This window comes from Telmatherina bonti, assembly GCF_933228915.1.
Source record: "Telmatherina bonti genome assembly, chromosome: 18".
Classification (NCBI taxonomy): domain Eukaryota; kingdom Metazoa; phylum Chordata; class Actinopteri; order Atheriniformes; family Telmatherinidae; genus Telmatherina; species Telmatherina bonti.
Genome location: NC_136616.1, coordinates 22,560,572 through 22,575,280, shown reverse-complemented (window position 1 = coordinate 22,575,280; position 14,709 = coordinate 22,560,572). Strand labels below are relative to the sequence as shown.

At 36.8% G+C, this 14,709-nt stretch overlaps 1 protein-coding gene across 1 annotated transcript in view; it reads left to right on the top strand.

The window, feature by feature from the left end:
* The window catches only part of LOC306769368 (phospholipid-transporting ATPase ABCA1), a gene marked incomplete at both ends in the record, with an annotated part of 181,952 nt that overhangs the window by 133,898 nt on the left and 33,345 nt on the right, over positions 1 to 14,709 (top strand). Inside the window, 3 exons of the mRNA XM_079257951.1 lie at positions 3,951 to 4,074; positions 7,755 to 7,884; positions 8,198 to 8,318. Coding sequence (XP_079114077.1) covers positions 3,951 to 4,074; positions 7,755 to 7,884; positions 8,198 to 8,318 — 375 coding nt within the window. The remainder of the gene's footprint in view (positions 1 to 3,950; positions 4,075 to 7,754; positions 7,885 to 8,197; positions 8,319 to 14,709) is intronic.

Genomic DNA, 14,709 nt, shown 5'->3' with positions numbered 1-14,709 from the left:
TCACTCTGACAAGCTGCTCATACATCTCATGCTTCATCGGGATGTCTCCCTCAGCCACGTTGGCATACTTCAAACGCGGCGTAATGTAGTCTGAAAGGCTTTGCCTCGGCACAGTTTGTCCCCGCTGACACGGACGCCTTTGACTTGATGTTTCCTCTGGCGCTGCACGGCGATGTCATGGGATGTTTCCCGTCTCCTAACAAAGCCGCGTCGCCTGCGTTGTGATTTCATTATAAGCAGCATTCATTATCAATTTGAATTTTTTCAGTTGGTGTGTCTCTTCTGCCGCAACTTTGTTGTCTGCATTCTCTTTATTTATTAATACAATGCGAGTGGAGCATCTTACTCATAAAGGGTGCCATAGTTGATAATTTAATGGGCAGCGTGTCGCCCGCGGGCAGCGTAAAGAGATGGATTTACAACCTGCTTTTCTTGTTCAAAGCTTTAGGGAAAGCAATACTGTTTCTGGGAGACTCTACAGTGCCAAGGCTCTGTAATAATTCTGCTAATCTAACTTGATTTTACTGATGATAATAGAGCCTCGTGGGTCATCATCAATCAACAACCGTTACATTTTCAGAACCGATATCGCTTCATCGACAGGCTCTTTACAAAACAGCTGAAGTAGACGTGATAGTGAACCGATGTACGCCAGCTCTTCATAGAGGGTAGATCCTGCACACGTCAGCTCTTCTGCAGCATCGCAGCTTCATCTCATCATTTTTAGACTCGTCAACGGTGGCATCGGCCACTTCGAAAGCTAAATCTACGGGCTTCAGCTCGTCCGTCTTCAAGCGCAGGGTGAATCTAGATCCCTTTTGGGCACAGCGCTGTTTTTTTCGATGAGAGGAAATGGAGAAGTGAGGAAGCAGAACAGCACTTTTACAGAGTTTGTGTCCTAGTTTTGGTCTGGATGCCAGTGGGAGATTTTCTTCCCCTTTGGGCTGTCCAACTCCCCATAGACTGCATCAATCCCAGCCTGCCTAAGAAGCTGGAAGCAGTGTCTGAGTCAATACTTCCACCACGTGCCACTCGGAGATAACCACAGGCGTGCACACAGATTTTCCAGGGATAGAGGTAAAGGTGTGGTACGGCTAAACACATCTTACCTCGTGTAACATGACCGGAGTGCATCCAGGTTTGGTCTTTGTTACAAAATCACCATATTATTAAAAAAAAAAAAAAAAAAAAATAAATAAAAATAAAATAGTCTCATTGTGTTTTTACTGAACTCCTGAAAAAATTTTGCAGAGTTGCTCAAACATGTAATCTGTCTGCTTTCCTTGTGATCCTCGGCATTATGAATCCAGCATGCTGTGGGAATAAGCACAAGTAGTGATATAGGTCAGATAAGCACAGTGCACACTTTACTGCCTCAAAAGTAGTAGAAAATGCTTTATAAGGACGCTCCACAAACTTTAGCAAAGGTTGTCCATCAAACGTCCCACACACAGAAACTGTCAGAGCTCCCCGTCGAGCATCCAGTTAAACTGTTTTTTCACACTTCGACACAAAATTCTGGATTTTTTATAAGTTTATTTTTCATCTTTTGCTAGAAAAACAAGCTGCTTTTAGCCAAGGTCATAGATGCAGATCATTTGTTTGACTTTGTTGTCTCGAAGCTCAGTGAATGCAAGGAGCAGATGGGCCTCAGTGAATTCAGTCGTAGATTTGAATGTTTTGAAATATTTTCTATGTTTGCAAGAGGACAGAAGCATGGAGAAGAAGTAAAAAAAAAAATTGTTAAACATCTTTGTAACTGCAGATATGACTAGATTTAGCTAAATCATGGTTTAAAAAGGAGTTATGGATTTATCTATTCTTCTTTAAGTTAGCCAGTTGGAAAAAGAAAAAAAAAAAATGTTTTGTTCTGCTTTGCTGGCGTGACGTAAAAGATCGCCTTCAATTTCACAGCTTGATTGCAGCTCTTTGTACAGTACGTCTCAGTCTTCAACCAAATGTATAAATGTAGATAAAAGGAGCGATAAATTATTACTGAACATCTGAGGGTTTGCTTTGACATCATGATCAATGAAGCCTTTCCACTGTGGTCTCACATCATGAGTTACTAAGCCACTGACCACCCACTCAAGAAAAAAAGAGGAATCTTGCATGTTCCCACTTTTGATCTTAAGTCTTATGTGTGTTTTTTAACCAAAAGAGAGGAGGTTAGTTTGCTTTCTTCTCTATCTATCTATCTATCTATCTATCTATCTATCTATCTATCTATCTATCTATCTATCTATCTATCTATCTGTCTATCTATATATATATATATATATATATATCTATCTATCTATCTATCTATCTATCTATCTATCTATCTGTCCATCTGTCCGTCTGTCTGTCTGTCTGTCTGTCTACATATACTGTACATATACATACACACACACACACATATATATATATATATATATATATATATATATATATATATATATATATATATATATATATATATATATATATATATACATGTATATATATACATGTGTATATATATACATGTGTATATATATATATATATATATATATATATATATATATATATATGTATATATATATATATATATGTATATATATATATATATATATACATTTATATACATTTATATATACCAACCAATGGAAAGAAGTAGGTCTGTTACATATGCGATCAGATTTATGATGTGAGGTAAGCAGGAGAAGCAAATACACCAGTTTAGTGTAGCTTCTGTCATAATTGTTACGTTAGAGGACCATTTAATCTGATCAGTCGAACAGGAAGCTACCAAGTTTCTGAAACAACAGAAGGAAACATTTCTCTTACTGAAAGCAAAATGTCCTCCTGTCTGTGAAAAACGCAGATAAGCAACAATGAGGAAATGTTGAGCTGGTCTACTAAAAATTAGATAGACATGTACAAAATTTGTTTCACCAAATTATTTCTAAATCTGTTATTTGCGTTATTTGTTTCTGTAAGGTTGGCAGAATGTTAATGTTTCATGTGCATGTCATTACTGCACACTGAAATCTCATAAAAACTTAAAACTAAACTATGCTTTCATCCCCGGTCCTCCTAATCTTTCCACAGATTGGTCCAAAAGCATGATGGATGAATTTATAGTCCCTCGCCATGTATGCCCGAGCTTTTAAGACCGTACTGCAATGAAGCAGTATGCATAATGCATGAATTTGGTTTTCAACGCTATGCCGCACCAAATGTTGTAATATTTAGTCCCTTTTGCCTTTTATTTCCCCTCAGCTTTGTTGTCCAATCTGAATTACTGAACTTTCTCATTTGTTTTAACCATAACAAACATGTTCACAACGTTTTGTTCTATAAATTCATTTTAGCTTAAAATTTGGGGCGAATGGGAAGTGTTCACCTCGAAAGAAAAGATTAAATTATTTGTGAGATTCTGAAAAGTCTGCTTTCACTTTGTGTGTCTGTATTTTTGTTTTTGTATTGCATTATGAGAAGAAAAAAGGCAGCTACAGAGTGCTTCTGACAAGGTTGTCTGGATGCTTCCCCTACCACAGTTATGACTTTCAGGATGAACATCTGTTTGCCTGAGCAGCGCCTCATCCGTTTGTGTTTACGCATACTTTACAGTATGTGTGCCTCCCCACATATCACACAGTTTGCTCCCCAATGTTTGCTGGATTCCAGCATCAAGATGGCAGATGAACCTTGATGCATTGCGTTCCCTGAGTGTACCATTTGGAGCTGCACAACACAACAGTGCTCGGCATGCAAATGGAGCGGAGGTTGTTAGTTAATTATCGTCGCTGTTTTCTAAAATTTTCGCTTGTCTGGTCCTGCTGATTCAAGATGGATATTCAACATATTGGACTTCAGCTGCATAATACCCCAGTCAGGACTCGACTATTCATAACATTTACCTGCGTTTACCAGTTTATCTGCGCGTCTGCTTGTTTGTATGATTTTTTTTCTTTTTCTTCAACAGAATGTCTCCCAAATCAACAACATAGTGAAGCAGGTGCTGCTGATATTCCCACATTTCTGTCTGGGCAGAGGGCTGATTGACATGGCCAAAAATCAGGCGATGGCGACGCTATTCAGCAATTTCGGTAAGACATTTAACAGTTCGCACAGCAGGTATAAAGAAAAAGTTGGCAACAAAACTCTCGGGACATGATTGTATTTATAAGTAGACATTGTCTCGACCTAATATTTATTCATAACTTCACAAAACAGAAATAAAAACATTAAACACAGATTTATTGTTGCTTTACATGGATGTTTTGAATCTTTAAATCAGCAACAGAAGCATCAGTTTTCACATTGTTATTGTCTGTATATGTATATGTATATCTATAAATATATATATATATATATATATATATATATATATATATATATATATATATATATATATATATACACATATATATGGAATATGGTAAAACACATTAAAATTATGTTATACCAGCTTGGAATTATATCAACCAAATATCAACCTATACAAAAACAACGGTTAACAACATTAACTAGTCCTTTAAAGTCCAGGGTGCTTGTTCATACCTTAAATATGACAAATAGGGTCTTTAAGCTAATGAAGCAAGACAAAAACATGATTGATATGAGCAGCCATAAAATAAGCTAAGTCCTGTCATGGAGGAACAAAAGAAAGTTTGACACCTAGGTGTGACAGGACAATGCAATAATAAGTATTGTTCTAAATTTCTGGTTTCGTTTAGGCTAGACTGGTAATTAGTTCCATTTTGAAAGTCCTTGTTTTGAAAATCCTCATAGGAATAAATAACTTTGAGTTGACAACACCTCTGTCACCTTTATGGATGCAGTTTTGCTGGTCACATTTATCACTATAACGCAAAGCAATGGCACGTTTATGACTTGTTTGGTTTTGTTTACTCAATAGAATTTATTAGTTTTAAAAATGCAGTTGTTCTCACAGACACTAGCTGTTATATGCATTGATTGAAAAAAGAACAAACTGGATTGGATGTTAAATAATGTGTTAACATCACAAAATATTCTCATGTGATCTAAGAACATGTGAAATGAAAAGAGAATCTATTAACCCTACAAGAGAATGTCTGTATTTGAGAATATTAAACACTAATGATTAAGGCTACCACTGAAATTTGCTTCAAATAGCACAAAAACATTGAACATATAACATTAAATATCAGGATAATACTGTGTATTAGGCTCTAACCTCAAAGTATATCATAGCAAGACACAGGCCATTTCCTATGGTGAAGCATTGAGGGAAAGAAAAAGACAACTGCTTTGTAACTATGAGGGAAGTTCAGACAGACCCAGACTCTGGACCGATTTCCTTCCAGCAGCTGGAGTGAAAGAGCAGCGAAAAAAAGACAAGTTCTAAGACGCAACAAACAATAAGCAAGTTGGTGAGACCAATTACTGCAAACCTGATACACAATACCCTGCTGAGATCTATTCAGGGAGCATAAACAGAGAGGAAACACCAAGAGAGTCGAGACATAAAGGCAAACAAATCTGATAGTGGGATAATAACGTCAACCTGAGCATTGAATTATCTAATCGACATGAATCGCTAATGCAGAAGTAATGCAAGCAGCAATGGCTTGTCAATTAAATGTTTGGTTAAGCAATACTGCAGTGCAGGGCTAGAGCGGAGCAATACTACCAATTTAAGTATTGATCAATTTAAGTATTGATCAAATACCAAATAAATCCAGGGCAAGTATCTCCGATACTGAGACTTTTTGCTTAAAATTTTACCCAAATTGAATGATATTGCCTTAAATGATTGAATCATATTGTTGAAAATAATTATCAGAAAACATTTTTGTTCAACTAAACTGTTTGTATTAACAAACTGAATGCAGAACTAAGACAGATAAACTTAAGCTTATGTTTGTAAGCAATGCCAAACAACAACATCAACAATGTAACAAAATGATCAAATAACTGTTATTCCATTTTATCCCACACAGACGTTCAAGAAAACTAATGTCAAAGAAGTTCAGCCAAAACAAAACCAGCTATTGGTTGGCTTTTATCCACATACTTTGGCTTTTGCACCTGAAGCCCTTTGCGAACAACAACGGCAACAATAACAACAACAATAATATTAATAACAATAATAACAACAATAATTGATATTATTAATTTTAGTTATTATCTATAACAATAAAGATAATAACAATTACAATAATCACAGCAACAACAATAACAATTATTAGTATTATCCTGTCATGCTGGTATCAAACCTATGCTAGCAGGGCTACTCAGTTTAGTTCTACACAGTCAATCCATCCCTGCTCCAACACACCTGGTTCAAATAAAACTTATCCAGCAGCCTATGAATTTCTACATAATGACTTATTAATTTGAGTCAGGTCTGTTGGACCAGAGAAACACTGAAACCCTGCATGACTGCAGCCCCTCATAGAACCAAAATCTTAGTCTTAACCTCCATAAACAGAACCTCAGGACTAATGAAGAAGACAATTAGACTTTTGCCTTGTTAGTTTTTGGTCCAGTTCAAATTCCAAATTGGTTTTATGTTTATGTGCTAAAAGTTTTATATTCCTTTATGCTAAGAAACATGGACAGGTGTGTTGTGTTGCTGTGTTTCTTTGTGCAAGCATGTTGTTTCATCAGTAGAAAAATATGAAAACATTAACCCCCCCCCCCCCACACACACACACACACACACACAGACACAGACACCCTCCCTCCAGGTGTAGCTTAAAGCCTAGTCATTAAAATACACAATAATAGCTGAAAATAACTTCACCAGCACATTCCTCCAAAACCTTTCCCAAACAGACTGAATTCAGCTTTTCTTTTCAATGGGCCCCCATAACATTTCATCCAAAGTGTGAGCTCTACAGGGAGAAAATATTTGACCAGTAAGACAGGTCTCACACCTCCACTAAAGCTCTTCTCTTAACAGGAGTTAAATTTAGACAGGAAGAGGAGTTGAACGGCGGCTGTGGAGGCGGACCCTGGGTTGAGGGGGCCCATCAAGAGGCAAAGAGGCACATGAAAGAGGAAGAGGAGTCTTATCTGTTGAGAGATGGAGCAGGAAATAGTGGTTTGAGGAATCATTGCGGCAGTGGTGGAGAGCAGGGAGAGAAAAGCAATCACAACTTAAAAGGGGCTGGTGTGGAGAGGGGGCTATTTACCAGAGAATGAGACTGAAAGCGCTTTCGTTTTTCTTGTCTCCTTACTACCCCCCCCCCCCCCCCCCCCCCCCCTCATGCTCAAGGGTTGTAGAGGCTGAGAGGAGGAGGAAAGATGGAGAGAGTGCACATTAGTACAGAAGCTTGTAACCGCTTTACTTCTCTGTTCATTTGCCATTAAAGACTTCAACATGGAGGAAAAGGGAAGGGGGGGGGGGGGGGGGGGGGTGTCAACAATGTCTTTGCATGACATGGGTGACAGTTTCTTTTCCTGCTAAAGCAATGTGACATTTTAAACCGCAACAATAAGTATGTCTTAGAGACGCTTCAAAGAGCTGGCAAACTTTAGCAAAGATGCACATTTGGCTGGTCATGAAAGAAAACTTGCATGATGCTAAATCTTGTTTTGACAAAGTGTCTGGTAAATCGTTCCCGCAGCTTCTTCACAGGGCCGTCGTGAGATGATACAGATCATAATAAATAAAAAAAAAATTGCATTAAATTATTTGTTTTCTTTTATCCTTGCGTAGGTGTGTGGATGTATGACATGCTTTTTATTTTTAGTTTTCCCATCCCTTTTTCTCTTTCTTGCGGCCCTCCTTTATCAGGGGAAGACCGCTTCAAGGACCCGCTAAGCTGGGAAATGGTGGGAAGAAACCTCTGTGCCATGTCCATCCAAGGGATTATCATGTTTGCCGTCACTATTCTCATCCAGTATAAATTCTTCTGCAAACCAAGGTAGAAGTGGTTGTTTGTTCCTGTCGCAGCTCTGTTCGGTCATTTGTTGTTTTACTAGTTGTTGTATTCCAGGATGTCTGCAAAATTAAACTGTAATAATGTTTATTTCCATGTTTATTCATGCGTGTGCATGTTTTGTGTTGATTTTCTAAAATTACGGTTGCCATAGAAACTATTGCCCGTGGCTTCTGCTATTTATGACAAATTACAGGGAATCTTTTTATTGAGCTCAAACTTTGACTGAGATCACTTGTCAAGTGAATTTGTTTAATTTAATGAGAGAAGTTTCTAACGACAGGATTTTCTCCACCAGACTCGTTTCACCAAATTCACCGTCCGAAGAGCAGGAGGATATTGATGTTGCCCGTGAACGTGAAAGGGTGCATGAAGGCAGAGCTCAAAATGACTTATTAAGGATTTGTGACCTTACTAAGGTATGTTGCCTTGATACATATACCATTTTAGCCCTTCTTTTATTCAGTTTTCTCTATCTTTCTGCGTCTGTGTGAATAGCAAACGAACTAGAGAAAGCCCTTGAGGACTGCAAGCCTCATCTGTACATGTTTATACACAGCATTCATTCTGTCGAAATGGACTGAGAGATGACCTTCTGATTTGAATGAGACCCTGATGCCTGTAGAACCACAGCCTCCTCTCTTTTCATGAAATATTAGATTGTATTTAAAAATGTATAGAAAACATAATCAAAAGTACAAAACAACCTTTTCTAATCTGAAGAAGGAACTTTGTCATATGAGCTCTTAATTTTTCCTTCTGTCAATAACTCCTTGACATAATCATCCATGTTTGGTTTTCAGCATGCTCAGATTTTTTATTTCCTGTCTCACGGCTTTCATTCAACATGTTTTTTTGTATAACTGCACGACCCAGATGTTTTTCATGATTTTTTTATTTATTTATTAATTTTTTTTTTTTAATTTTTTTTTTTTTTTTATTACAATGAGAAAAATCTTTGTTTTTATTTACGCATGTAAAAATTTGTAGGTGGGAGTTTCTTTCCAACTTTTTTTTTTTTTTTTTTTTTTTTTTTTTTTTTTCAATGCATGCACACCTGCATTTCTTCCGCCACCTGCAGGGTAAATGGAAAAGACAAGAAGCTTAAGTGCAGCTATTCACATTCAGGACTTTACAACAGGGCATGAAAGCCAAACAAGATGGGCTTTTTTTTTTTTTTTTTTTTTTTTTTAAGGTGTGCAGCTCGTCAATGACTCCTTCCCCTTTTCTTGTCGCAGTAGGTGAAGTCGCGTGCGTGTTAGCGGTGTGTGTGTGTGTGTGTGTGTGTGTGTGTCTCACAACAGCAGTAAGATTAACGTTTCCTCTATCAGCAGATGTTCCCTCCCTTTGGGCATCGAGGCAGCGGGAGGTGTCATGGCAGCAGCCTGCTTCGCACCTCCAGCACCGACAGCTGGATGATCTAACAGCCTTTTGCTTCTTATCACCTTTTTTTTTTTTCCCACTCCTTTTCTCCCTTGGTTTCCTCATTCTCTCCATACTTAATCTTGCACTTATTGCTCACTCGCACAGTCGTGCACCACACTTTCCGGGATAATTACTGAACAAGCACTGAGCGAAACCGTTGGAGGGTTAATGTATTACAAATCTTCTTGCAAGGTGAAACATTTCGGACAGTTGTAGGATTGTTCCTTTTCCAGGTTATACTTGTTGAACTTCAAAACTGCACTTTTTTAAAAAGCAGTTTAATAACACAAAGATGTACTAAACTACACGTATAAAAAAAAAACCATAAAAAAACAGTGCCAGATATGTTTGATTTGATTGCGCAGCTTCTGTTGACAAGCAGTTCAGCCGCTGAACACCTTCATAGCTGACAGTATGTCTCTGAGATGAGACAGCAGCCCATCACCACAGAGAAGCAGCAGAGCATTGGCAGAAAGCATCAGGATTCTTCATGCAGTGCCCTCATTGACTCCCACAGCAGCTGGGCCCCATCCATTTGGGGAGAAGATAACAAATTGATCAATGAGTGCACGGCTTCAGTGGCCATCCGCCACAGGCCAATCCCTGTCATAAATCTAAACATGCCCCTGAAGCGATCGACAGGCCATCAATCAGGTGTCAGATTCCCACTCCTCCCCTTTCCTTTTCCTGCAACTCTGAACAGAAATTTGCTTTGAGCCCCACCTGCTAGCCTCCACTTTGCCCCGGCGTTAGCATCGGTACTGTAATCGATGGAGGATTTTGATCTGTAATAGAAGTTTGTCTGTCCGCAGCTGTCAGTCTTCAAGCAGTTTTAAAGAGCTTCACAACAGATGGTTTGTTTTTACTCCGTTGGCACGCTGCAGGTAATCTGATGGAAGAATGTGTACTCTTGGCCTTGAAGAGGTACAAATGGGACTTGTTTGATAACAGTTTATTAAGTAAACACAAACGCCTTCGTCTCTATGAACGTTTATATTCAGTGTCCATTTTTAGAGGTTGTGGATGCAAGTTTTTCTTTTGATTGTTTTTTTTTTTTTTAGATTTGTCTGTAAAAAAAATCTTTATATTGAGTGTTTTATACCTTAAATTTCTAAGTATTTTTTTTCATTATTTTCATCTAAATTTTTTTTTTGTGTGTTAGTATTTTTTGTCACTGAATGACTATTGAGATTTTTGGTAGGTTTCATGGTTCTTTCTTGTGTTTAGCTACATGACCAAAAGCAAAAGTAAAGAAGATAATGTTTAAATGTTAAAATAATATTTCCTTTTTTTTTTTTTTTGAGCTGACACAATTCAGTCACGTCTTGATAAACATGTCTGTGACACGTTTGGGTGAAAATGATAGATGGACATTTTTCTATTATTAATTTAAACCTCTGTTCAGGTCAGCATATAAATGGACATGAGGACACCTGATCCACTCCTCTCTTCGTCGGGTTTGCCCTTTTTGAGATCTGTAGTATCCAATTACCCTTGTACATTACAGCAAGAGAGAGAATACAATAAACAGCCTAAGTGCTCAAACAAAACATCAAAACTGTGGATAAACAACTAAAATTTAGTCACAAATATTTCCATTTTCCTTGTTTGCTCTTTAACCATGGACAGCTGGAAGGCTGAGGATTTGAGTTTTAGACATTGTTTCATTCTGTGTGATTTGTTGAACTGCTATAGGAAGTAAAAACATGCACATGGATCGGACAGAGGAGGCTTAAGTGATAACTTATTTAAAAATTCATGTTGTAATTTGTTCTTCGCATTTTGTCCCCATATACTCTGTACTTCACCTTTGCTCAATTTTTATTGCTTTTTTTCATAATTACACTTTCTGGTGACGTGTTGTTTGTATGTTTAGTGGTAAATTAAAAGAGGCAACTCCCAACTGGTAAATGCAAGAATGCCAAATAGGAATCCAATCCCCTTTGTTGTTTGTTTTTTTGTTGTTGTTGTTTTATCCACAGTAGTAGAGCATTATTAGCTGATAAATTAGGTTTACACCTATGGGTGGGTATGTATGTGCATATACGTGTATGCCTTGATCTCTTTCTCTTGTTTTCTCTGTTTTCTTTTCTGTCCTCTTTCTGTCCCTTTTCTATCCTTTCCGGTCCGGTCCAGCAGCATAAACTCTGTAATACAATTATCCAAAACAAATAGAAAAATAAAATAAGAATCCACAAATACAAGGGAATCTTGATATCTATAAAAGCTCCCCTTGGCAAAATAAATTTGCTCAGCAGAAGTCAGCATCCAGAACATCAGTCTGCTTGCTTAAATGCTGGACAAGAAAAAAAAAAAAAAAAAAAAGATTTATACCTACAAAATGTCTTTGAACATTAGAAAAACATAGATTAATGAATATTTTATTTCATTTTAACATCACCCAATCTGTTATTCTAGCTTAATACTGAGTTAAAGCTTAACTTAATTACTGACTGCCCTGCTCTTTTAGAGCTATTTATCGACTTTAGTTTTATTTGGTCCAATTTAAAATGTGTGTCCATCTCAATTCAACATTTTAATTTGTCTTGTTAATTTAATATATTTGGTTTAATTCCTATTAAACAGAGTTGATCAACCAATTTCACAACAATAAAACAATATATATTCCTTTTACAAAAGTTGATCCAACTCATGTAAATTAAGTTGGTCCAGTTTCCATGTATGTATGTATGTATGTATGTATGTATGTATGTATGTATGTATGTATGTATGTATGTATGTATGTATGTATGTATGTATGTATGTATATATATATATATATATATATATATATATATATATATAGTATTGCATTACAAGTCTGCTTTAAAACAGCATATGAGAAGAAATATCCAAAAGAGAAAAGCCTAATTTGTAATAACTTTAAATACTATTAATTTAACTTTCTTTTCATACATTGCGGTCTTTTGCTGGCCCAGTTTCTGAGATGGTTTGAGATCTCCTCTCTTTGAGGCACATGAGTCTGGTAAAATTTAATCATGTTGTCTTAAAATGACAAGTGTTCACAAGTTATAACAACTAGTAATTTATTGACATTCATGCAAAATCAAAGATGATTTGATTACTTTCACTTTGGAAATATTACATATTTTGTTTAAAGCTCGTTTTTGACTAATTTGAAAATACCCCACTCACTTTCACTTTTTTTAAGTTTATAATTCATGATGAAACAAAAACTGTTGAAGCAACAGAAAATATCCTAAACACTTACTTCTGATGTGCAGTGAATGCAGCATCATCTGTGTTGTATTATCCTGAAATACAGAAAGAGAGAGGAGGCAAGATAACTTTGCAGGGGTGTAAATTTAACCAGCAAATCTGAACAGCTTACCAATGAACACAGTTTTCGCCGAACATAATTTTCATTTTAAACACAAAGTCCGCTTACACAATAAAAGTTGGTAAAAATATTGTCTTCATTTAAAAAGAATAACTAATAAATTCACATTTATTAATCACCTATGAGACACTAATCAGGACCTAAAGAGTGCTGAGCAAAACCAATGAGGATGACCTTCTTTGTGTCCTTAACAATAGCATCCTTTTGAAAAAAACCTGTCCAGTGAATGGAGCGAACACTGGTGAGCCAACGGGGATTAAACACAGCTGCGTATTTCCATTTGTATCTACAAAAATATGTCATCTAGAGCTAAAATCTGCTACGTCTAAAACCTAAATCCATATTTAGGGGTTTTTTTGCACAGCAGCTGCCATGCCAGTTTCTCTCCTGTCTCATCTGATTAGAATAACCCTGCTTATTGTGACAGCTGGGCTGGTACTCAAGTCAAAGGGAAATTATCCTTTAATTGCTTACTTCCATACATATATCTGATGCTTTGATGTGGCTTTTGCACTAAAAATGATCACCGAAAGATAGTATATGTGATCCAGATTGATGTGCTTTGAGTGCGACTGCCAGATTGTCCTAAAACACTGATGGATCTCTGCAACTCCTGCTTTTATCAGATGTCTTTGATTTACCAACTGCGCAATAAATGTAGAGTCATTGTTTGTCAGGCTTCGAGTGGTTGTCCTAAATCTGTATTTGTGGGGAACATTCTGAATACAGCTGCCTCTCTTTAATGGAGGACATTTGGTTTACAGATTTTATATAAGGAATGGATGCGTCATGTGTGTCGCAAGAGCTGTCACTCATTTTATATGACTTATTTAGGTTTTATAATGACACAACGTTGCTGTAACACATATGGAGCAACAACAATAGAGAAGTATATTTGCAAGTTTTAAACAAAAAAAACATCAAAATAACCAGCCTTTCATGGCTTCAAGGGCCACAGCGTTGTCCTTGATTTTTGTATGCTAAATGTCTCAACTGTCACACTCGGCAGAGGCAACAAAGGCGGCGTCTTGTCTTTCATGCAGGAACAGAACAACAGTGCTTTTAAGTTAGCTTGAAAACATATCAAGCCCTTGCATATTCTTAGATGTGGAAAAAAAACACCCTGAGCATTACATAGCTAATTTTGCCGTATGTTTGTGTGCATGTGGAGGTTTTTTTTAAAAAAAAAACAAAAAAAAAAACTGTTTGCCAAAAGTCAAGATTTCTGAGCTGCATTTTGGTGACATTTTCTGAATAAGTGGGCTTGCATTAAAACAAAAAAAAAAAAAAAGAAAAGAAAAAAACAACATTATGATTGACCTGCATCAGGGCTGTGGGAAGGTTTAAAAAATATATAACCTAGGTTGATGCTGAATGATCTTTGCTGGTTTCAAGTTCCAGCAGGTTTTAATCTCTTTATGGAAAACTGGGGAGGGAAGGATGGTGTGCAGCTGAGTTTTGGCAATTATGCCTTACCTGAATTTCATTTTAAAGATGTTTGCATGTGTTTGTTGTCCAACGGGTGTTGATGTGGTCATTAATAAAATAAGTTGAAGCTGACTTGCAATTCTGTATTTCTTATTTGCAGCAAATCTGTATTTTTCTCTCTTTGGAAAACTTACGTTTTACCTTCATACTTTTTTCACTCAGTTGAATGACAATATGTGTTCTTGTTTCCCCAAGGTAATCACACTTTACTTTGAGATGACTAAATGTGCCTGAAATAGTGTCTATGATTTAAAAAAAAAAAAAAAGTTTCTGAGTGCAGATGGTTTTTTTTGACTGCTAAGGTGGTACTCAAAGTCAAGATGGATTACCTCATCAGAAATACTGATTTTAATGTTCTCTACTTCTTTGTACTGTGCAAGTGTCTAACTTTTTTTTTAATAGCTTTCCCCATCTGGCTCTCTCTGACTGTTGCAAATGATCCGTTCTTGTTAAAATGTGTTTTCTCCACTCTCACCGTCTCTCCCATCCTCCTCCTTCCTGCCACCTGCTTCTTCCATCTCACCTCCTCCCTGCTG